The sequence below is a fragment of the Desmodus rotundus genome, chromosome 1, assembly GCF_022682495.2.
Source record: "Desmodus rotundus isolate HL8 chromosome 1, HLdesRot8A.1, whole genome shotgun sequence".
Taxonomy (NCBI): Eukaryota; Metazoa; Chordata; class Mammalia; order Chiroptera; family Phyllostomidae; genus Desmodus; species Desmodus rotundus.
Genome location: NC_071387.1, coordinates 133,432,877 through 133,457,906, shown reverse-complemented (window position 1 = coordinate 133,457,906; position 25,030 = coordinate 133,432,877). Strand labels below are relative to the sequence as shown.

The 25,030-nt window shown below is 43.6% G+C and overlaps 2 protein-coding genes and 1 long non-coding RNA gene across 3 annotated transcripts; 2 read left to right on the top strand and 1 right to left on the bottom strand.

Moving 5' to 3' along the window:
• The first annotated feature begins 659 nt into the window (after window positions 1-659).
• Window positions 660-7,020, top strand: ZNF394 (zinc finger protein 394). Its single transcript, XM_024571509.3, has 3 exons — window positions 660-1,344; window positions 3,351-3,471; window positions 5,680-7,020. Exons 1-3 carry the CDS (start codon window positions 892-894, stop codon window positions 6,756-6,758), a joined length of 1,653 nt encoding a protein of 550 aa, XP_024427277.2. The 5' UTR covers window positions 660-891; the 3' UTR covers window positions 6,759-7,020.
• On the bottom strand, window positions 1,355-17,152 carry LOC123480836 (uncharacterized). Its single transcript, XR_006656960.3, has 3 exons — window positions 17,092-17,152; window positions 4,311-4,405; window positions 1,355-3,382 (listed from the first exon to the last, which is right to left on the bottom strand). It is a non-coding gene; the product is annotated as an uncharacterized lncRNA (long non-coding RNA).
• On the top strand, window positions 17,092-24,572 carry ATP5MF (ATP synthase membrane subunit f). The gene is made up of 4 exons (XM_024571400.3): window positions 17,092-17,232; window positions 22,289-22,396; window positions 23,678-23,794; window positions 24,443-24,572. The coding sequence occupies exons 1-4, from the start codon at window positions 17,220-17,222 to the stop codon at window positions 24,469-24,471; spliced, it is 267 nt and encodes an 88-aa protein (XP_024427168.2). The 5' UTR covers window positions 17,092-17,219; the 3' UTR covers window positions 24,472-24,572.
• Window positions 24,573-25,030: the final 458 nt, after the last annotated feature.

Below are 25,030 nucleotides of genomic sequence, written 5' to 3'. Positions count from 1 at the left end.
CCTAGTATGGATTTATGGCCTACAAATTTGTCTAAACCATGTTTTAATTGAAATATGTCTTCAGTGACTTAGACTCTTTAAGCTTTACTCTCCTCTGTGCAGTCTTTCACTGTACCCTCCCCTACCAGGGATGGTGGAGTATGTCTCCCTCTGGCTGAACGAACAAATGTACACTCCCCAGTATTGCATTTACTACACTCTCCTGTAAGGATTAAAGTGTCTGTCTCAGGAGACTGAGCAACTTGAGGACAAGGATTACGTCTTCACCAGTTTTGTAATAATATCTATGATGTCAAGCACGATGCCTTCGCATGTATTGGTAAAAGATACCCTACAAATCTTCCTTGTATGGGTGAAGAATGATTGTTCACTACTGATTGTACAGCTGGATCTTTAACTTTTCCTAAAACAACACTTACAAACTTTATTCGCAGACAGTGTGTTAAAGAATGACATTCAAGTGTTAAAAGAAGCGTATCAATTGGGTCTGGAACCCGAAGGACTATAATCTCCACAAAGCAAGGCAGGCATACATCTCTGGAAGGAGCGAGACAGAAAGCCACCAAGACTCATCTCAGTCCTCCAGGGCGCCTAGAGAGCCCCCAGAAATGCAAGGGGTGGGTCCCGCAGGGAGTCGGTGACGCACTTCCGACCTGGGTTACTAGGTTTGTGGGTTTTGTTTTGTTTTTTAAAATTCTTAAAAATCTTTTTTTGTCACGAGACGAGGCGGGTCCCAGTGGCCTAGCCGCAGGTCGGAGGGCTCCTGCAGGGGGTCAGGTGCGGCGCGCCCCTGTTTAAGGAAGGATAATGAGTTCCATGGCTTTTTGCAGGGTTTGATCTTTTCTAACCTGAAGGCAAAACTCCGGGAAAGTCGACACGTGCGGGAGAAAGATGAGTTCGAGCTTAATGGCAAGTCCTGGCAGTGACGCTGAGCCGCGGGGCTGGACGGTGGCTGCGGGGGCCGGGGGCGCCGCGGCGCCCCTTCGTGACGGACTTTTGATAGTAAAAGTGGAGGAAGACTCACCCGGAGGTCAGGAGTGCGACCCGCCCGTGGTCTGTCTGGATCCCGAAACTTGTGGACAGCATTTCTGGCGGTTCCGTTATCAGGAAGTGGATGGACCTGAAGAAGCGCTGAGCCGGCTTAGGGAACTTTGTCGTCGTTGGCTGAGGCCTGAGATGCACTCCAAGGAGCAGATCCTGGAGCTACTGGTGCTGGAGCAGTTCCTGACCATCCTGCCCCCGGAGCTCCAGGACCGGGTGCGGAAGCACCACCCCGAGAACGGAGACGAGGCTGCGGCCCTAGTGCGGGCTCTTCAGAGAGCGCTTGGTGGGACCTCAATCCAGGTGAGGAGTGAGTGTGCTGGTGGGTGGGAGTGTGGGAATGGAGGTGTATGGGATGCTATGAATTTCAGAAGTGTTTTTCTTCCTATTACATTTTGTGTAAACTTTAGAGTGTGTACAACAGTTTTTAAAAAGATTTTATTTATTTATTTTTAGAGAGGGCAAGGACCAGAGAGAAACATCAGAGTGGTTGCCTGTCGCGCGCCCCCTACTGGGGACCTGGCCCGCAACCCAGACGTGTGCCCTAGACTGGGAATCAAACCGAAGACCCTTTGGTTCGCAGGCCGGCGCTCAAGCCACTGAGCCACACTGGCCAAGAGAAAACTTAACTTTTCTTTATTCCTTTAAAAAAAATAGATTGGCAACCTAGGCATGTGCCCTGACTGGTAATCGAACAGTAACCTTTTGATGTAAAGGGACCAGCTCCAACCAACTGAGCCACCTGGCCAGGGCTGCATAAAACTTTTTCCTTTCCGTGGGAAAAAGTGACAGATCCATCCAGGAGTTAATGACCTCCCAGCACAAAACCTGCACGGGAGTGTTGCTGACCCACTGTGAGATACCCTTTCGTCTAATTAGATTATTGGGGAAAGAAAGATGTCGGGATACTAGAAGAGCAATTCCCCACCACTTTGAATGTGAAGATCTCTTTTTACTTTTAACGGTTTGGCAACTCCCTCCTCTAAACAGTTGATAATAGTACTCCAGAGAGGAGAGAGAGGCTGGAAGTGGAGTTAATTATTCATCATACCTACATGATTAAGCCTCCATTGAAGTCCGAATTATATGGAGTTCAAGGAGCTTACAGGTTGGTAAGCACATCCACTTAGTGGGAGAGCAACACACCTCAGCTCTGTGGGCACAGAAACTGCTGAACTTGGGACCCTCCCAGACCTTGCCCTATGCATCTCGTCTATGCCGCTGTTTCTGAGTTACAACCTTTTATAATAAACTGGTAATCAAGGAAATTGTTTTCCTGAGTTCTGTTCTGGAGCTGCTCTAGGAAATTAATTTTGAACCCAAAGAGAGGGTTGAGGGAACCTCTGATCTAAAGCTGGTCAGAAGCAGGTCGTGAAGTTGGGGAGGGGGCATTCTCATAGGACTGACCCCTTAACCTGTGAGATCTGAGCCCATCTCCAGATAGGTAGTGTCAGAAGGAAGTTACAACTGTAGGACACTCAGGTGGTGGAGACAGGAGGCACAGAACCTCATGGGAAAGACCCCAGGGTGGTCAGGAGGCAGATGACAGAAGCTAGGGGAAAGTTTAGGCCAGACCCCAAATTGGAGTTTCAGAGGAGAAGGAAGAGCATGGCACAGCAAACAATAATACTGGGTAGTTTAAATAATCTCAAGTCAGCTGTAAATTAGAGCAGTGGTTCCTAGGGACACCTGGAGTCAGTTTGTGAGTCATCACTGAAACCTAGACAGCCATCTCCCTGCAGCAGTTTTAGAGCCTTCCTTTTCTAAGAACTATAGCTTTGCCTGCTGTGAATAGTAAACTTACATTTATATAAGTCATCTCTAAAGATCATCTTGTTGGGTAACCATCTTACAGTGCAGCGATCAGAGTCCCTGCCGCTGATGAGGGACTTTCATCGGAAGACCAATATTGGTATGCATTTCACATGTGAGGAAACTGTCTCAGAGCCAGCATTGGAACTTAGGACTCTCCGGTTATCTGTACATTTTTATATCAGATTTCTATTTCTATTTTGAGTGATGAAACTTAAATGCATATTTTGCTCTTACCCCAAGTTAGTGTAGACAGTCCACAGAATGGCTTTTGGGATTACAGGAGAATGTCAGCCTCTGTCTTTGGTCACTTTGAAACTCCCGCATCAGTAGAGGATTCACTGGTAAAGACTCAACAGCTGTGTTTGTTACTTCATTCTCAGTGCTTCCTCCTCGGTACTGGCCAACCCCTCTCTGGAATCTGGCCTCATCCTGAGACTGGTGGTAAGGCTCTCGTGGGACAGCAGGTGCTGATGGGAGGTCTTCTTTTGTTTCAGGATTTGATGAAGGCCAAGGATGTGTCTCTTACCTGGGGGGAGTGGAAGCAAATTGACCCAATTCAGAGGGACTTCTACAGGGAGAACATGCTGAAGGATTATGGGAACACTGTCCTACCAAGTAAGTGCTGTGACTTTGCTTGTTTCTGGCTGTGTGTCATTTGTGAAAGGTTTGCTTCAATCTGATCCCTAAGCCAGTCTGCCATTCACAAACAGGTTGAGAGCCTTAGGGTCTTTTGTGACCTAAACAAGACCTCTTTTCTGTATTGTTGGGTGATAGATTCAGCTTCTTGTTTTGATTTATTTTTTAATAAAATACATACAGAAAAGTATAAAAAATTAATGGGCATCTATGTGTCTACTACCCAGGATTATCAGATTTTAACATCAGACATATTGGCTTCATATATTTTTATAATAAATAATGTCACACCTATAAGTGAAGCCCTGTGTACCTTCCACAAAAGCTGTTTCCCTCACTCCTTTTCCAGAGGTAACCAATATCCTATTGTGGTATTTATCATATCCATGTGTGTTTTATGTTATTTTTATATATTCATATAGTCTCTTTCTCTATATGTATGTATAATTGTGTGTGTATAAATGTATATAAACATAAATATATAAATGTGGACATACTTTTACATATTTTTATTATATATAAATTATATCACTATATGATTCTTTTGCACCTTGCCTCTTCCCCATTACATTTTTGAGATTTATCCGTGTTGATACATGTAGCTCTATAGTTTATTTTAAAATCCATATACCCATTGTAGAATATTCCAAAATTCATTAATCCACTCCTGCCAGTGGACATTAAGGCTTCTAATTTTTCACCATTACAAACAGTATTTTACTGAACATTCTTGTGTTTTTCTTCCTATGGTCATATGTAGGAGTTTCTGAAGAGAATGTACTTAGGGATATTGCCCATCATGCTGTCCAAAGGTATACCTGCCGTATATAAAAACTATTCTTTCTCCACATCCTTGTCAACATTGAGTGTCCAGCTGATGGCATGATGTCTTAGCACAGTAGTGCAAGTATTCCTTTTAAAAGAAGAAAAAAAAATTAAAAATATGAACAATAAAATGACAAAAAATACATATCTATCAACCAATAAATCTAAAAACAAAATAATAAACAAGCAGAACAGAAACAGACTCAGAGATACAGAGAACATTTTGACAGTTGCCATATGGGAGGCGCTGTTGGAGGGATTAAGAAGGTGAAGGGCTTAGGAAGCAAATTGGTTGTTATGGAGTAGTCATGGGGATGTAAAGTGTAGCAGAGGGAATATAGTCAGTAATACTCTAATAACTATCTATAGTTTCAGATGGGTCCAAGATTTATTGGGATGCTCACTTAGAAATTACATAATGCCTAATCACTGGGGTGTATACCTGAAACTAATGTAATATTGTATGTCGACTATAATTGAAAAATAACAAATGATTTATATATTTTTTAAATGTTAGGTTATGTCATGCCTCCGGTCCTTATTTCACACACAGTAAAAGCCTGTGATGTCTAATGTGACATAATGTGACATGGCTCTGTGACCTTGCCAGCCCATCTCCTACTGCCCCTCACTCTGCTCCAGCTCCGCTCACCTTGTGGCTCCTTGATCATGGCTGGCAGCCTGCTTCATGGTCTTTGCTCTGATTTATCCCTGTGCTTGGAATATTCTTCCTGCAGATCTCCACTAAGCAAATTCCTTGACTTGTTTCAACTTTTTACTCAAATTGCACTTGTCACAATGTGGCCTGACCTGGCCGTCATGTTTAATACTACAGTTTGCCTTCCACCGTCTTCTCCCACACACTGCTGACTGATCCCTCGCCTTGCTTGCCTTTATTCATAGCATTTATTACCCTGGAACATCCTATATATATTCCAGAGTCTAGTATGAGTCCTAACTGAAGATTAAACCAACAACAATGGCATATTAGGACGATACTCTAACCAACTGAGCTAGCAGGTGAAGGTCTAGAATTTCTTTTGTTAAACCATCGGTCAGACATAGGATAAAATCTCTCTTGACAACCCTTCCAAATTTGCCTGTTATAATGTGGTGACTCATACAACAGTGGAGTAGGGCGGGGGATAAGAGATGGGTTGGTGGGTGCAGGCACAAGTATAAAAGCAAAGAAACAGGGTTTGTACAGGAAAACGCAAGTGCATTTGAGAGGTTAACTAAAATAACTTCAGGAGTGGTTTAATGGAGATTAAAAAAGTTATTAGGGTTGTTTTTCTGCTAGTACTTGCTTATTTCACTCTTGCACAGGATGAAATGTCAGCAATTTGTATCTTAATGTTTCAGGTTTGGGAACCAGCACTGAGAACAAAGAGTTGATTCCAAAACAAGAAATTCTAGAAGTAGAGCCACAGATGCAGCTACAAGAAGGCTCCCCGTGGAAGGCTCCCCTGTTATCCAGATGTGGTGGTACCCATGAGAACAGGGAAGAAAAGCAGTCAGGAAACCCCTCACTGCTGAAACGTGAAAATCCTCCTGAAGAGCAAGGACTCGTGAGCATCTCAGAGCTCAAGAATGGTCCCACAGAAGAGGGAGACTTAAAAAATAATGAATTTGGGAGTAGCGCCAGAAGGTCAGACTTGGCTCTTCATCAGCATGGCCTGACAGCAGAGAGGTCCCGCAATGGTGATGAAGGTGGTGACAAGTGCAAACAGAGTTTAGATATGGTGAAAATTCAAGTGGTGAAATCTCACAGATCTGTTGACAGTGAGGAAAATTTCCATACTCCAGGCCTTTTTAGGACCCAGAGGCAGCTCCGTGAAGAAAGACCGTATAAATGTGAGAACTGCGGGAAAAGTTTCAAACAGCGTTCCGACCTCTTGAAGCACCAGAGAGTCCACACTGGGGAGAAGCCCTATGAATGCCGAGAGTGCGGGAAGAGCTTCAGTCAGAGCGCTGCCCTGATCAAGCACCAGCGGACACACACAGGGGAAAAGCCATACACATGCCCCAGATGTGGGGACAGCTTCAGACAGAGCTCACACCTCAATCGGCATCAACGAATCCACATAGGGGAGAAACACTATAAATGTGCTGAATGTGGGGAGACCTGCCGTGTTTCCAACCGTTTCAGACACCAGAGAATCCATAAAGGGGAGAGACCGTATACCTGTGAGGAATGTGAGAAGAGCTTCAAACGGTGCTCTGACCTCTCTAAACATCAGAGGACCCACACCGGGGAGAAGCCGTATGGGTGCTCCGTCTGTGGGAAGCGCTTCAGTCAGAGTGCAACCCTCATCATACACCAGAGAACTCACACCGGAGAAAAACCTTACAAATGTCCTGAATGTGGTGAAAGCTTTAGACAGAGTCCGCACCTTATCCGACACCAAAGGATCCATAGAAATAAAGCCCCATCATTTTGACGTGCTTCTGCATGAGCTGTCTCATTTTTCTCTCTTCTTTTTTCATTGCCCAGAAACTACATTCTCTGGCTTTGAAGTATTTCACTCAGTCGTGCGTTGTATTTCCTTGGTCGTCATGTTGACAGGAGAGACGTGGTTCTTGCTGACGCATGTGGAGAGTTACAGATCAGCCAGTCTGTTAGCGGGCAGTCAGTTTATTGGTGACCCCTTCCCATGGGAGAGAACGGGCCTAGCTAGAGTGGGGGAGTGAAAGGCAAAGGTTCAAGGCAAAGCAGGGTGGTCTGAGGCCCTGGTGGCCAGAGAGCCAAGAGCGCCCCTGAGCCCCCAAGAGAGCAAGTCCTTTGTTCTGAGGATTTACATTGTTGATGGGATAGGAGGGAAAAAGTTCCACATTGATTAACAGGTAAATGTGGTGCCAGCTTTCCTGACGGGTGTGACTAACCAAACAGATATGTGTGGGGTTCTGTTAGCCCAAACCTTTTCTTGCTCCAGACTCCATTTTTTCATCTTGTAAAATAAAGTACGTGAGAGGAGTCAAAGTTGGGGGGCACTTTCCCAAAGTTAGTTATGGGCTCTTTGGGTAAGCGTTAGGGACTCCGTCGTAAAACAGATAGTGACCAAAGGTAGACAGTTAACCAAATTGTTTTATGGGCTGCTGCTTTGGGCACCGTGGACCCTCTCCCGCATTCCAGGCCCCGGGATGAAAGCACAGTTTCAAGGCTTTCTCTCCCAGAGTGGAAATGCTACCTAGAATCTCAAGGACTGCCCTCCTTCCTTGCTAACCTAGTGTTTCTTGTGATGTGGGAACACCTGGCAACGTGATCAGACCAGGCTCAGGACTGCTGAGTTGGTGTGTGAGACGTATCTCCTTCCCCCGCCCCCACCTCGTTTATTCATTCTACCTAAGCGCTAATAGCATTTCCTGGTGACCAGGACACCACTAACAGCAGTGCAGTCTCAGAGTTCCTATGCCGTCTCCTGCTTCAATCACACCCAAGATAGATTCGGTCTGACTTAAAGTCTGAAGACATAAGTTCATGTATGAAGGAGAAACACAAGTTGGGAGCCACTCAGAGGTGGTTCTGTGGAGACTTCCGAGAAGCGTGACATGCAACAGAGTTCTGTTCTTGTCTCTTTACTCTTTTTACCTCTGCTGCTCTTGGACCAAATCTTGCACACTCCAATTACTTCCCTAAGAATTCATTTTAGTCACTTAGAATTGACTTTCTATTTCGGTGATAGAGAGGATTTCAAATACTTTAGCATCCAAAATACCTTATTGCATACAGGACCTCTCTATATTTTTTACTTCTAAAAGAGTTAATTTTGCAGAGTCTTCTCCCTTACCATTCTTTCCCTACTGTGTTAAACTGTAGGCACAACTAAAAACTCGGATTAGAGCCTAAATCTATTCTCTAAGCACTTCTGCAAACTGGTAACATGTATTGCATCTAAATTCTTGCTGAACCTTTTTTAAAATTGAGATATAAGCACATTATTGGATATTTGGGGGAAAAACAGGAAAAAAGTCACCCATATTTCCACACTTGATCTGTTTTTGTCATTTACAGTTTACCTTTGAACAATGTGGGGGTTAAGGTTTCCTACACCCTGTGCAGTCGAAAGTCCATGTATAACTTTGGACTCCCCCAACATTTAAGTCATCCCTAGGTGTCTGTGGGGATTGGTTTCAGGACCCCTGCAGATAGGGAAATCTGCACCTGCTGAAGTCCCTTACGTAAAATGGCGCAGAAAAATGCGTATGCTCAGCCTTCCATGTTTGTGTCTTTCCAACTAAAAGTTGAAAATACTGTCTTCATCTGTGGCTGGTTGAATCCATGAATGAGAAGTGGCTTCATGGGGCCAACTGTATATTGAAAAAAGCCCTATGTGTAAGTGACTTTCACAGTTTAAACCTGTGTTCAAGGTTAACTGTATTTCCTTCTGATTTTCTGTGCATATTTTTATATAAAAATCAGTTTTTGTATTTCACATTTAATGGTAGGTATTAAGGATTTTATATGGTTTTCATAAACTTTATGCTTAATGGCTGCATCATACTCTGTCAAGTGGGTGTAACAATTGAGCCATTTTTCTTTTATTGGTAATTTCAGGCATTTCGCATTATTGCTGCAAGCAATGCTGTAGTGAATATCAATGTAATTTTAGCATAGTCCGGATTATTCTTTAGAATCCCAGGCTAGGTTCTCAGGTGGTCAGTGTATGTGCTTAGCTTTGGCTTTTCACTCCCAGTTACATTCTATTATGAGAGTTCTACTCTAGCCTTACCTTGTATCAATTTTTTTCCTAAGTGTATAAAAACTGAAACCAAATTAATTGCCTTTCAGAACTCACCTCCTTGACCTTGGATGTGATAGAATAGCATTGCATGCGTTCTTCTTTGACCTTCCTTGTAACTAACAGGAGGGACTTTGAGAGGGCTGGCCTAGGTGCCTTGAGATTTTTGGAGTGTCAATATGGAGTATTTAATTTTTATTTAAGTGAGATCTAATGTTAAGAGAACCAGGCTGAGGAAGAGGCCATGGTAAAAGTTTAAGCAGCCCACGACCTGTATCGCATTGGTGTTTTGTCCAAGTTTATCAGTTACTTGCCCAAGGTCACATAGGTAGTAAGTCATTTACAGGGTAGGGCAAAAGTAGGTTTACAGCTGTGAGTGAGGAAAACAGTTTATTCTTGTAGTATTTTAATTAGTGAATTATTATTTTAACTATTGTATTATTTTCCACATGAACAACTTAAACCTACTTTTGCCCCACTCTATGTATAATCTGGTACAGGTTCTGATCCTAGTGTTCTTTTTCCTATAGAAAGTCTGCAAATTTAAATAAATTATCCTCTCTCCAACTGTAGTTTTCCTCCATTCTTTTCCTCGTCTACCTTCTACAGACATTTACTGTTACCTATATACTGCTTCGATGGCCCACATGTATATCTTTGGTCAAGATGCTTCCTCTGCTTTTAATCCCAGCTCCCTTTTCTCAGCCCCTAAATCACAAATAACAAAGAAAAAACACTCTCATAACAATTTTAAAGTTGTGCTTCTTAATTATCCCATCACCAAATATGTCCCTAACACTATCTGTAGGTTTCGTTGTTTACCACGCAAACTACTGTATACAGTAAGTTAGTATATATACGCCATCTCTGATCCCTAGATTACAACGGGTGAGTGTCTCAGTCCTCTCATGTCATAAAAAAATACCACAGACTGGGTCAGTAACAAATTTATTTCTCCCAGTTCTGGAGGATGGAAGTCCCAGATCAAGGTGCTGTCAGGGTTGGTGTCTTTTGATGCCTCTTTCTGTCTTGTAGACAGCTGCCTTCTCACTGTGTCCTCGCACAGCCTTTCCTCTGTGTAGAAAGAATTCTGGTATCTGTTCCTTGTATAAAGACACTGGTCCTATCAGTTGGAGCCCCACACCTATGACCTCACCTTAATTACCTTCTTAAAGGCCCTATCTCCTAATATAGTAACATTAGGAGTTAGGACTTCAACACATTGGTGAGGAACCACCTTAACACTGTATTCTCCCATAGCAGTGAGCACAGCATTTGCCAAAATGGTAAATCTAGATTTTTGCTAACAAGGTGATAGAAGATCTGACTGAAGCTGGGAGTTATGAAGTCATTAAAATCTATTGTCTTACAACGCCTTTGTTTTAACATATTCAAGTTCTATTCTGGAAGGTCCAGCGCCCTGCTGGGGACTTAATGGGTCTCCAGGGCAGTGGCAGAGTTAAAAGGGAAGCTCCTGGAGCCCCCTGGCGGGAACTTCAGGAACAGGGCTCTGACCGACTCTGGGTTTCCAGATGGTGCACAGGGCAGAGTTGTCTACCAGGCACACTCGTGGGGCTGGCCAGGGCTAAAAAGATGAGCCCCCGCATCGCACATCTGGCAGGATTCTGAACAGTCTTCAGTAACTACTGTTGATTCAGCAGGCGTCATAATGGATCGTGAGATCATTAGATGATCACAGCATGGCTTGGGGGGCTCTGGCCCGCATCTTGAGTGCCCAGAGAGTTGGGCTGCCACTTCAGATGACTGGACTACAGAATCTGTTCTGGCACTCCTATCAGAATCTGATGCCAGATTCTTTTGGTGAGCAAAAGCATTTGTAATTGGGCTCCCCATTTTGATTATCTCACTTGCTGGACTAGGTTTAGCTGTTGGCCACAGCCAGGAATGGTGTTTAGAGCATGTCTCTGGTTCTATAGTTGAAAGTGCCGCTTACAGTTTAGTCTTCCATCAGGCCGTACTGCTGATTTGCACATCAGTGTTCACCCACATGGCCAAGAGCCGCCATCAGGAAGCCAAATCGCCAATTTTTTGCTTTATCAGGGAGTTTTATGGCGCTCACTTGGCAGTAGGGGAAAGTCTTGGAGGGGGTAACTGCCAGTCTAATAGCGGTGCTGCTCCTCTTTACTGATTTGAAATGCATCCCTCTAAAGGCCTTTCTTGTGGAGGTGAGTGGGGAGGTAAATGTTACTCAGCTCCAAGATCTCTACTACACATAGGTCCAAAATCCTTGATCTAAAGCCTTGGGGCTGGTCACAGATGCTTCAAAAATCAGAATTTCTTAGTTTTTAGAAAGGTAAGATATTTACATAATATCACATAGGGCTTTGGGTCAAGATGCCATAATCTAACATGTTAATATTTCTGGAAAAACATGTATGAATGTGAATATGCCAATTGGAACTGTAACTAGGCGGTTTCACCACCAGATGACCTCAGGTAATGCAGGCTTGGTAACCAAATGGATTATGAGAAAACATTTTTGCCCTCAGAGCTTTTAGGATTTTTGGAATTGGAAAAATAGGGATTGTGGACATTTATATATATATACAAAATTTATATATATAAAATTTTATACATATATATATGCATCAGCTATCTATATCAACCTACATAAAATTTTAGGTACATATCTAGAAACACACAAGGCCCAATTTTAAGGACAGAGGGTCCCTTACCAGCTAGTGGAATACAGAGCCACTTTCTTAAATGAGAGCAACTCCTGAAGAATTAGGAAATAATTACGATTCTTGTAAAGTACTAAAGTTAAAGGCTAAAGGGATCATAAAGATTGTGATCTTTGAAAATATCTTTCATTGTATCACTGGGTCCGTCAGATTTTTTTTAAATGTTTTTAATGAGATACAATTTACAAAATAAAAATATTAGATGAATTTTCACAAACTGAACATACCATGTAACCAGTACCCAGACCAGTAAACTAAACATCACCAGGCCCAGTAAGTCCCTCCACCTCGTGCTCCATTCTAATCACTATGTCCCCAACCAAAGGCATTATCTTGTCTTTAAGCAACATAGATTAGTTTTACCTGTTTTTGTGCTTTATATAAATGGAGTCACCCAGTATGCACTTACATTTTTAAAATTTATCCATATTATTGACGTAGTTGTAGACATTTGTTACGGACTGAAGTTTTGTGCCCCCCCCCCCAAATTCATATATTGAAACCCTAACTGCCTGTGTAGCTCTATTTGGAGAGGGAGCCTCTAAAGGTAAGTGAGGTTATAAGGTGGGTCCTGATTGATGGGCATACTGTCCTTCTAAGAAGAGACACCAGGAAGCTTGCTCTCCCCACACATATACTGAGGAAAGACCATGCGAGGACACAGCCGCTGTCTGTTGGCCAGGTCAGCGAAGTCCTCACCAGGAACCAAGTCAGCTGGAACAGCAATTGGTTTCCTCACGGTTTGGAACTCCAAGATCAGGAGGTTGGTGCTGGGCCTCTCTCCTTGGATTAAAAGTGGCTGTCTTCTCCCTGTGTCTTCACATGGTGTTCCTGTGTATAATAGATCTGTACCCAAATTTCATATTTTCATGAGGACATCAGTCAGATCAGACTGTGGCCCTGGTGACTTCACTGTAACTTAATCACCTCCCTAAAGGCCCTTTTTCCAAATACAGTCACATTCTGAAGCACTAGGGTTTAAGACTTCTACATATATATATATTTTAGGGGGTGAATACACAACTAGACCCATAAGAGATGGAAACTGCTGTAAGACCAATCTTAGATATTTGTTCAAGAATTCATTTGTTTTTTTTTATAATAGTGATACAAATAAGTAGCCATTAATTTATTTTTAAAAGTCCAAGAACTTACCTGAAAACTTATTTTGCCAGGAAGTCATCTATTTCTATGTTATTTTAAAATTTATTTTAGCATTTTATGTAGTATTTTTGCTTTATACTTGTTTGCATCCACTTTCCCCTCTCCTTCATTCCCATCAGCTAAGAAATGTTGACAAATGGAGAGGCCACCTTGATGAAGCTACAGCTGAGAATAAACTTGAACAAGGTAATTACTATAGGCAAAAAAAGAAGCATTTCTACATTCTTAGACTTGAAGTTTGATAAAAGCACCTTTTCATGTGGCAACAATTCTGTATTGATTGGTCTCTCCCATGTTTTACACAATTTAGAATTGATAAACCACTTTTTTTACTAAGAAAGAATGTGCTTGGAATAACCGCGGGAATAAAAAGGATATGGCCCCTCAAGTCAGCACTTTGACAGTCGGCACTTTCTGAGTACAAGCCATTTACTGGTGGGTAGAGGAGCTGAAAAACTGGTAGGGGAATGGAGAGACACAGATAAGGGAGGGCAGACGGCTGACAAAACAGCTGCCATGGTGAGGGAATGTATGTAATCCCATGGGAAAATCTGAAAACAGTATGCAGCACATGCTTTAGAGATATTCCACCCAAAGGGGAAAGAGATCTGGTTTACATCAAATTCACATAAAGCACTGGGTAAGGCCTGCTCCCAGGGTGTGATAGTTACCCCCACAGAGCAGTGGCCTGTCATGGTTTTAGAAAAAGTCTGCTGGCCAAGAGATGAAGACAGTGCAAGGCAGATGAAACACACAGAGGGTGTAAGGCCGGGGGGCAGGAGCAGGGCACCAACAGCATCTGCTATAACCACCGACTTAGCACTCTCCATAGGACGTAGTAGCACAGCGACTTTCAACCCGTGTGCTGAACACGCTGCTGTGCCGCACGAATTTATAAAACATGCAACACCTGAGTATTTAGTCAGGGGCACTGACCATTCCCGACTGTCAGATTAAAAAATGACAACAGCCAACACAACAATAACCATCCAGTGTGAATGCATTGAAATTATACCAATTTTTCTGTCAGATCAGCAAAAATTGGTATATTTTGGTGTGCCAGCAAAATTTTGGTGATTAGTTTATGTGTGTCATGAGAAGAAAAAGGTTGAAAATTGCTGTAGTAGCACATTTAATTTTATAAATCAATTTTAGTAATTCTTAATACTGCACTTCACCAGCTACTTAGTGAGTAGCACTTACTTTTAAACAGCCTAACAGTACCAGGTCATTTTTGTATGTGAAACCAAGAAAGGCATTCTTAAATCGTTCAAGACCTATTCAATGGCATCCGGCCTGGGGGACCACAGAGCAAAGCTACCACGCCTCACTTCTGCCTCCACTTGACTTGGGGGAAGGAAGGTATTATAGGGACTCAAGGGAAACTGGATATAACAGCCCATCACATGTTCTACCAAGTAATTGTGGACTACAGCAAGGTTACCTACAAAATGAGGGCCCCCACAGAAAAAAGTTGTTCAGCTTTTTATTAATTTTCATAAAACAATCTAATTATACATATTTGCAATAGTGGTAAGTCCTGGTCTTTAAATGATAGCTGTTCTGATGAGTACCATGTAGACACCTGCTCTCTGTGGGCACCCTGCTGCTTAACCAAGCTTGTGTGCCAGCTGAAAGGTTTCCGGCATCTGTCGCATCTATAGGGTCTCTCTCCATTATGAGTGACCTCAGTGACTTCATGAGTAAGTCATGAAGATTTGACTTAAAACTAAAAGTTTTTCCATATTCTCTGCATTCAAATAATTTCCCCTTAGTATGGGTCCTTTGATGCTGATTTTTTTCTTATTTATTATAATCATCATTTTTTATTTCTCTTCCTTTTAGTTTTGTTTTGTTTGATTTCATTGTTTTATTGGTTTTCTTTGTTCTCCCTTGCATACTGCATTTTAATTTCTCTTCCTTCACTTTATGCATATTCCAATAGCACACTACTCTTGGTCTTTTACTTTTTATTCTTTTTATCCAGATCATGTATTTCTTGCCATATTATTGTTGTTCCAATTCCCACAAGCACCCTTCCCTGGTCTTGGTCCATTTCATTATCTTCCTGAGCTTTATTACTGTTGTGGTTAACTTCATTCTCTAGCACACTACGCCAAGTTTCTATCCCTTATTCTCACTACATCTCACTATCTAACCTAGCATAAGCTCTCTGCTTTCTGGAGTCAGCTCACATTCTTTTACCCCTTTAATAAGAGTATTATCTCTTTTTCCCCTTTTATAAAAAATGCCTAGTTGGGTGAAATATCACAGTTATTGGTGTACTTCTCCAAAGGATCTATCAGTTTTCTACTTGTTGGTACTTTACTTTTTAAATATCCATATATATTTTATTTACTTACTTTAAAGGGGAAGTGGGGCGGGGGGGAAGAGAGGCAGAGAATAATCAATGTGTGGTTGCCTCTTGCACGCTCCCATCTGGGGACCTGGCCTGCAACCCAGGCATGTGCCCTGACTGGGAATCGAACTGGTAAATTTTCGGTTTGGGGGACAACGCCCAACACACTTAGCCACACCAGTCAGGGCTGGAGGTGTTTTTCTCCTGCAGCCAAACCTAGTCCATCCTGACTATAGATTTCACTTGTTTATTGTCCCTCTCTCTTCAGGAACAAATGCTCCACAAGGGCAGGGAATTTTATTTGATTTGTTTTCCCAGGATCTTCCGTGCCTGAAACAGGATAGCACTCAATACTTGTTCACATGAGCACCCTACAGAACTGTGAGCCCCCTACATAGCTGGCCTGCATCCTCCAGTCTTAATCCCCCCCTATCTATTCTCTTACACAGCAGGCTGAGCTATTGTTCAAGTATGTAAATGTGATCATGTCACTGTCTTTCTTTAACCCTCACTGGCTTCCCACTGCCCTGAGGATAAGCTCCACTCTTTACCCAGCATTCACAGCATTTTGTGTTCTGACCCCTGCTGGCCTCCCCAGATTCATCTGTTATCTCCGTTAACTTTTATTCTTTTTTTTTTTTATTATGGTAAAATTTACATAACACAAAATTTACCATTTTAACCATTTTTAGGTGTACATTAAGTACATTCACATTGTTGTGTAATCATCACCACTATTCATTTCCAGATCATTTTCATTATTCCAAACAGAAACTCTGCCCATTTAACGCTAACTCGCCAACTGCCACCATCCTGTTCCAAATCCACCACCTGGCTCTAAACCCTTCCTGCCTCTACAGTTCCTGGTGCCTGGACACTTGTTTACTGAACAACCACCTCTTCATTTTTTCAAAAGCCAGCCCCGATAAGCTCCTCTTCTCTGAAGTCCTTCCAGACCCTCCCCTCACTAAGGCGTCCATGGCCCTCTGCTGTGCACACATCTATCGCGGTGCTCACACCTGACTACACTTGTATCTTCTGCATAATACCGGAGATCCTAGACCATGTCTGATTCATTTCTACGTCCCCAGTGCCCAGTAATACCAGTACATGTTTGGTGAATGAATAAACGGCTGATAAAAGTTTCCTAACTTCCCCATGTCACTTTCCTGATGAAGCTATCAGTTCCTACTATCCACCCAGTGTTTAATTCTTTATTTACACACACATTGATTCATTTAATTCCCACCACAAGGACACCGGGTAAGCATTACATCCCTATTTTACAGAGAAGGAAACTGAGATTCAGGGAATCGCAGCATCACGCCCAAGTCAGAATTGCCTAACTAGCAATGGTTAACGTAGCCTTTCCACAAAAACATAAGGTGTCAGGCGTCATAGTGCCTGGAAAAGAACTAGCAAAAAGAAGGGCTGGAGTTGTGAACCCCTAGGACCTTGCGTACCTCTGTACTAAGAGCCCAGCCCAGAGCTGGGACACACATAGGTACTCTCAAATCATACCTACTTGGAGCCTAAGCCTGGACACAACTTCTCCCCGTGACTGGGAATTCCTTGAGAGTTGGAATTTAACCTCCCATCCAGCATAGTTGGGAGGGAGGATCTTGATACGCTCTTGTGACTTTATACAGCAAATTTAAGGTGACAGAGTAAGAAAGCCAGGATATTCTTTAACTTTGTAGGATGGGGAGCCCAGGCTGAACCCTACTCCCTCTACCCCTGTCCCTAACTGAGAGGGTCCCAGACAAGCGCCCCCCGGAGACTTCACCCGTTCACCTAGCGCACTTACAGCCCCAGCTGAGAGAACCAGTCGCGACCTGCTTCCCGTGAGACTTTGCTCTCCGCGACCCTGGGGCGCATGCGCCCTACCCAGCAGTCCTCGCGCGGCCCAGCAGAGGGGACACTCCGGACTCCAAGATGGCGTCAGCAGGTGGGTATCGAGAATCGCTTAGGGCCGGTCAGTGTAGAATCAGAAGCCGGGGTCAGGTCTCGGAGACGCACTGGGAGGGGAGGGAGCTGCGGGGCTATCTGTCTGTCAGTGAACGCCTTCGCCGCCATCTCCCCCGAGGCCTACTGAGCCCTTTGCCAAGGGTGCTGCGCCTGCCGCCCTCTCTCTGTTCTCCGGGCTGCGCGGCTGGCTTGGAACGAGCCGCCTCGGGACTCCCACCCACTCGCCGCGACGGAATAGCTGCTCTCGTCCCCGCCGCGACCCAGGCGCTGTGCACTTGAACCCTACGTGCAGACTGTATCTCTCTTTTTAAAGTTGAAAGTTAAAATTAAGATTCAGGAGACGTTTAATGCCTAGGACAGTGCCTGAGACAAGGAAAGGTTAGAAGCATATATGTTAACTGCGCCAAATAGGCTTTAAGAGGTGAAGTGACCTATTCAAGGTCACAGCTAGTGAGAGCTGAGCCGGGATTCAAAGCTAGGAGTTTGGGGCCTTGCGGTAAACTGAAGTTGAATTACAAGGATGATCTTAGGACTAGCTGGCTTTTTGGTGACATGTTGTATAAATTTTTGCAGTCATCGAACTGTGCACAGACTTTTATTTTTTAAATAATACGGAAACCACGTACAAGACCTAGATCCTCAAAGTAGCCTTGTCAAGAAGTCAGTACTGAATGTTGATCCCATGTTAAAAATGAGGAAAATAATGTTTGGAGATGTGGTGTGGCCTGCCTGCGATCACATAGCATGATAGTGGCAGGGTTTTGATGTACCTATGTGTGTCTTACTCCAGTAGTAATCTTAGCCTGGAGAAATGAAAAGGAGATCAGAAAAGATGAGAATGGTGGTGTTCCAATCTGTAAAAATGGGCATGAGAGTATTTATGCACAGGTGGCCGTGTTGTTGAAATAAGACAGCATGTGAAAAGGAAGCATCGAGACTTGGCATCTTATTTAAGCAGAGGGTTGTTGTGAAGAGAACTGTGGACTAAGGATTTAACAACTTAGTACATGTAAGGTACCTGGAGCGCTGCCCAGCGCACAGGTGAGTGCTGGTCATCCCAGCTTAAACTCTGGTCTTTGGGCATGGTCATGTCACATCCGGCACATGCAGCAGCATCCTGGGAGAGGGAATTGGATCCAAGTCTCTTAAGTACCGATGATCTGGTAGATGATATCTGTTGCCATGGCATAAAGCCACTAGTTCAGTAGCAAATAAAGTGATGAAAATATGAATTAATAGCAATAGATGAGATCAGGGGCTGGGAGCCTATGGCCAATAGGCTGGATTTCCTGAGGCCTCTTTTTGTCCATAAGCTAAGGATGTTTTTTGTTTTTTTAAAAATTGTTCAGAAAAAAAAGACTTTATTACAGAGGCCTTCTGTGGCCTGCAAATCGTAAACTCTTTATTCTCTGGCAAACCCCTGGGTTGCATTTAGCACCTAGAAGACACTCGGCATTTCCATGCCTCTTTATATAAAGTGAACAGTATGCTTCTTGAAGTCATAAAATCAGACCAGACCCGTGGTCCTTCCACATTCTTCATTGAAAGTTTCTCATGAGCAGGCATTGTGTATGTGGTTGTACCTACCTTCAGATAGCTCATAGAAAGACAAATAATAATAATTTCCATTTACACAGCACCTAAAGCCAAGCCCCAAGGTGGTTACTGTTCTCACCCTTATTTTACAAAGGAGGAAACTGAGGTACAGAGAGGGCAGTAACTTGCCCAAGGACACACAGCTGTAAAGTGGCACAGAACTCAGAACACTGTACTGTGGAGTCTGCCCTGTTATCACTGCGCTCCGTTGGTGCGAACCAGCGACTGCAGAGGGCTGTGCCGCGCTGCGGAGGGATGCTCAGGGAGGGTTCCAGTATGGCTGCCGAGCACTGAGGCCTTTGTCTTCCACTAAAAGAGAAATTCTTGGAATAAATGTAGATGTATCTCCAATGAATCTGATTGCCCCTTGGAGTTTTGTGATGGTGGTCTACTTGTTCTCCTTAAAACTAATGTGATTTTTATTCTATGCTTATAAATTTCTTAATTTTGATTAAGGAAACACTTTTGTCTTCGTAGTACAGAGATAGAAGTATGTAGAAAATGATTGTTGGCTTTTTTCCTCCTCTGAGACGCCAAGGCACCATGCATATGCCATCTTCTGAATGAGGTCCTGAGAACGTGGAATGTGTTTTCTTAGTTTTTGTGAATGTGAAAAAGATAGCTTTAGTGGACCCAGAAGTAGCCTGAATTTTTTTTTTTTTTGAGTCACCAGCCTTATACCAGTCAAAAATATTTTGATTTAAAATACTGTTCTCCTTTTATTTCCCCCAACATAGTTCTATTTTGAAAAGCACTTTGAAACTTTTATTATGGAAGGTTTAAAATAAAAAGGAAACAAAATAATGTAATGAGTGCTTTGTACTTATTACTCAGTGTCAGCAGTTAGCAACATTGTGCTATTCCGATCCATCATCACTCTCCACCACAATGCTATCTTTAAAGCCAGAGTTGGTTTTAGAATGACATGTTGCACTCCTTACCGCATGCAAGAAGGCTTTGAGAGTGTAGCAAAGGTATTACTATGTTCTTATTTAAGAATAAATGTGGTATGGTAATCCTTGGACTAAAAAGTCTACCGATTCAAATGAAGACAAACCTGTGATGTAAGATATGTACTTATTAAACGTTTTTAAAAATGTCACAGGCAAGGTTACAGAGAAAGGTATAGGTCATTTTCAAAAGACACTGTTTGACGTTGAGCCTAATATCATTTGACACTAAGCTCTCCAACCAAGATTTGGAACATACCTTAAACTTCATTTAAGACTATCTGACGTCTCAAAAATATTACTAATCAGTTTTCTTTTTGTAAGAGAACTAAAGGGTGAGATTAATCCCTGAATCCTATGTGGTTAAAATGTCCTAAAGTATGGTTTATGTGCTTTTCCCCCACTGTATCTTTCCTTTTTTTCAAAAAAATGTTTCACATAAACCTTATGACATTTCAAGAGTAATAATAACAGTTACAACTCTGAGCACTGTTCCAAATGCTTGTATATAGATTCTCACTCAATCCTTGGAATAAACCATTTTACAGAAAAAGAAATGAGCTCACAAATTATATAGAAAGGAAGTGCAGGCACTTGAGATCAGGAGGGCAGGAAAAGAGGTCTTTTGGGAGATGACATTTAAGTTGAGATAATCTTGTGAGGAGCTGGCGGCACTCTGGTGCAATAATTCTGTTGCATATGACAACAAAGGGTTTTGGCCCAAGTGTGGTGAGCCCAAGAAGATGAGTGGATATGTTGTCTTCCCTGACGGAATGTTGGCTCCGGAGAGCAAACTTCTTGTCTGTGGTCAGTGCTGTGTCCACAGTGCTTGGTGTGCTACCTGGCATACAGTAGGTGCTCCCTGTTTGTTGGATGAATCTAGGTGGAAGGTTGGGGCAGTTTGTTTGGGACAGGCAGCCCAAACCATGACCCTTAGACCGTGTATGCAAGTCATAGGCTTATGCCACTACCTGTCACTTGGGGCCTGCTGTGATAAGCATTCAGTCTGGTTCATCAAGGTCAAGGGTCTGGTTCTCCAGACGATCTAGCAGATTGGAAGCTGCTGTTCAGCCTTGCGTTTCTCTTGATGGCCTGACAGTCCTTGTCCTTACGGATTGGGAGATGTCAGGAGACCTGTGGGACTCCCTTTGGTGGACACTTGAGGCTGGTCCTTAGAGACTGTTAGTCTTGCCTTGGATCCTCAAAATGGAAAAGAAATCTTGGAGTGATTAAGTCTGGCTTCTCCTGTGGCTGGTCATCTTTAAGAAGGGACTTTAGTTCTTGATTCCTTGCCCCAAAGAGGACACCTACTAAGCAGCTTTTTAAAGTTGACCTCTGGGGAAGGACAGAGGAAGGGGGACCATTCCCTCATGAGCATCTGGACACTCACAGCTCTGCTCCCCTTCCCAGGCCCTACTCTTAAGCCCTGAGATGAATACAATATGGCCTCAACTAGGAGCCCTTCTTCTCCAGTCCTCAGACTCCCATTGAAATACAATCTGGGGCCCATTGGATCATTTGGAGTGGTTTTTACTGTCATTTGACATCTGTGGTCCCAGGTAGGATTCTTGCGGAAGAAATCAGATTGGCTTCAGGAGCATGGGGACCAGACCCAAGGTTAAGTCTTGCCTGTGTGCTCTGTGACTTTGGCCAAGTTGCCCAACTTCTGTGAGCCCTCCCTACCCCTCCGCCTGTTATAAAATAAAGGCATCAATTACTTGCTTCAAAGATTAAATGAGCTAATACATGTAATGTTAAGATTAGTTTTGCAGTAATCTTTTCTGTCCTCCACTTTATTCCTTTCTTCCTCATGGCCCTTAGTTCTCTTTTTACATAGTTATTTCCAGCAAGCTCTTAAAATCCTGTTTTTAGCCTTGGCTGGTGTGGCTCAGTGGATGGAGTGCCAGCCTGTGAACTGAAAGGTTGCTGGTTCAATTCCTGGCCAGGGCACCTGCCTGGGTTGTGGGCCAGGTCCCTAGTTGAGGGAGTGTGAGAGGTAACCAGTTGTTTCTGTTACACATCAATGTTTCTGTCCCTCTGTTTCTCCCTCTCTTTTCCTCTTTCTAAAAATAAAATCTAAAAGAGAAAAACCCCTGTTTTTAACTAATCTGTCACTACAGCAGTTCTGCCATTACATAGACTCTGGATTAAAATGGTGAATTTGGCCCTGGCTGGTGTGGCTCGGTTGGAGTATCATCCCGTTGCAGGTTTGTTTCCCCAGTTGGGGTGTGTGCAAGAGGCAACCAATTGATGTCCGCCCCCTCCACTTCCTCTCTCTCTAAAAGCAATCAGAAATGTCCTTGGGTGAGGATTTAAAAAAACCAGTGCATTTGGTATGACATATTTATTCATAATATTATTTATGTCCAGCCTCTATGTAGTGACGCTATTGTATTGAATGGTTGAAATGAGTGACATGAAAGGATGCTATTTGTGTTATTGGGAGATTTTTCAGTATGTTGTTTTTTTTTTTTTTGCTTTCCTAATCAGTACCATTGAAGGAGAAGAGACTCTTGGATGTCAAACTAGGGGAGCTGCCAAGCTGGATACTGATGCGGGATTTCACCCCTAAAGGCATTGGTGGAGCGTTTCAAAGAGGTCAGAGCCTTATGGGTACATGTAAACAAAAGCAAATCTCTGGTTCTTTAGGTTTCTTTTTCCTGTGAATTAATTTGAGTAGTAAAGGCCTTGTCTCAGACCAGTAAGTTATGCAGGGGACAGGGAGAGATTGTTAGCTCTTGAATTTCCATGCTTGGTCCTGTCAAAGACTGGCTCTGAGATACTTCAGCCAAGAAAATGTTTTCTATGGCTTGGAGTCGGTATCATTGCCTTCGTCTTGGAGAAAGGTCTATGAGCACTTTCACATCATGAGATGCTTTAGGAGGAAAACGAGTGAAGCAAGCGGGCATCAGTCTAAAGCCTAATGCTCATCTTCCTGCCAGGCAAAACTTCCATGATGAGTATTTGAAATGACCTTCCTCCAGGCCGTTGTACTTTAAAGTGCATAGCTAGTCAGGTCAGTCCTGTGGAACCCCTGTCATGTTCCAGGAATAAAGACCCACATCCTCCCATGCGGGCCTGCATGGTCTCCAGCCGCCTCAGGGGCTCCCCTACTGTGTCTTCTTTCTAACTGGCCTCCCTGTGGCCTCTCTTGTGTGCCCCCTTCCTACCCTGAGTGTCCTCAGAATAGAATAAGCTGCGTTTTCGCCACACTTAGTTACAGTAGTCCCTGACTCAGTGGAGGTGCAAGTGGCCTGTTCATGCCCACAGCCACCTGCAGTGTCCTTTCAAGGCATCCCTCACTATTGTAAACCATGGCCGTCTGTGACCATCTCATTCCTTTTCTGTCTACTGGGCCATGACCCCAAGAGGGCAGATACTGTTTCCTCACTGGTGGGCGCACTAATACAGAGAAATGCACAAAGCCTTCCCCCCTCCTGAGTGGACCTTATTGAGGTTTGGATTCTCAGTCAGATTTAGGGTAAGCTGCTGGCACACAGGTTCTGGGTCATTTCCTGAATGGAATACTCAGGATGGCTTTATGTGATTTTAGCCTGATGTTCTCCCTCTTAACTTTTCCCAGGCTGGAGGTGAGAGTGAGGTAGGATCAAAGACTGACAGGCTGAGCCAAGTCTGTAAGATTGAGGCTAAACGGTAGGGGCAGAATCAAGTGGGGGCATAGATGGAGCTTCTCCTGGGCTTGTGGGGACACAAGACTCTGTGGGGCATTTGTGCTTTTCCCTTTATCAACCTGTGAATGTAGGGTCAGTGGCTTAAAGAGCCAGAGCAGAACTGGGTCTCTGAATTTACCAGACTCGACTTTGCACACTATGTGAAACATTCACAGCAAAGCAGGTTAGTGACCTCCTCTGTTTGCAGGTTACTACCGGTATTACAACAAGTACGTCAATGTGAAGAAAGGGAATGTTGCTGGAGTTTCTATGGTGCTGGCAGCTTACGTGCTTTTTAACTACTGCCGCTCTTATAAGGAACTCAGTAAGTGTCTCTTGTGTTACCTTGTCTTCAGTGGGGTTTCCTGTGAGGGGGTGGCATTGGTTCATTGTCAGATTTAGAAGTCCATCATTTTACTGACAGCTGAAGAAGTGGAGGGACTTACCAGAATGTAGTACTTAGGATACTATTTTAAGTGAGAAAATTGTGGCAAAGAGAACATACACAGGAAAAATAAGATGAAGCTGGGGTAAAGGTAGTACTTAGGAAGCATTCTGCCAAAGGCTGATGGGAAATTTGGCTTCATTAAGAAAGCAGCTCATGCAGAGAGGGAAGGAAGTGGGATAGTCTGGTGTCTGTGCAGTGCTCTGGGAAAGTGTAGCTGTTTCCGGTCCTGAGACCCAAGGAGCTTCTCCAGTGGGTGGTCCTAGAAAGTGTCATCGGTGGCCACTGATTGGGTGTATGGCTGTTTGTCTGAGTGGGTGTTCCATCTGGGAAGGAAGAGGCTGGCCAGGGGGCAGATGAGCATCTGAGATGCCTTCTTGTCTCCAGGTCAGCAGTTGGGTTCTGGGTCATTTCCTGAAAGTTCTTAGGATGGCTCTATGTGATTGTAGTAGCCTAATGTTCTCTTTCTCATCTTGTGCTTTCACTGCACATTTTAAGAAACTTAACTTTCTGCTTTTCTAACTTCAGAACATGAGCGGCGACGCAAGTACCACTGAAGAGGACCCACTGGGGACTCCATATTCCTGACCATTGTCTTTGCACAGCACCTCTGAATCCTTTCATATTATAACTCATGCCTAATAAAAGATGACTGGTACTGGGCTGCTTCACTGCTTTGGCCATTTCCCTGCACTCCCGGTCCCCTTGCACAGGATGGGGTAAGATTGCTTTACCACTCCCAAAGGGGGACTGTTAGTCCTGGCCTTTGAGCCATGATGCCATGGGCACCTACATCACTCATCAGCTCAGTGGGTGAGGGGATCACTGAGCATTACAGTTCCAAGTGTTTCCCTGCTCTGCCTTGAGTGTCCTAAGCACTTTTGGCCTTTTGTCACCTGACACTTTTACTGTATAAAGCAGAAGCTCCTGACTTCCAAGATTGCCTTTCCCACCATGTTCTGCATTACCCAGGAGTATTATGCTTGAAGGAAGGTCAGTGGGACAATCCAGAGGAGGAAAAGCACAGGCCCTGAAAGCCTTATCCAGGGGTGTCCAACCTGTGGCCTAGGGTGGCCACGAATACAGCCCAACACAAAATCGTACATTTACTTAAAA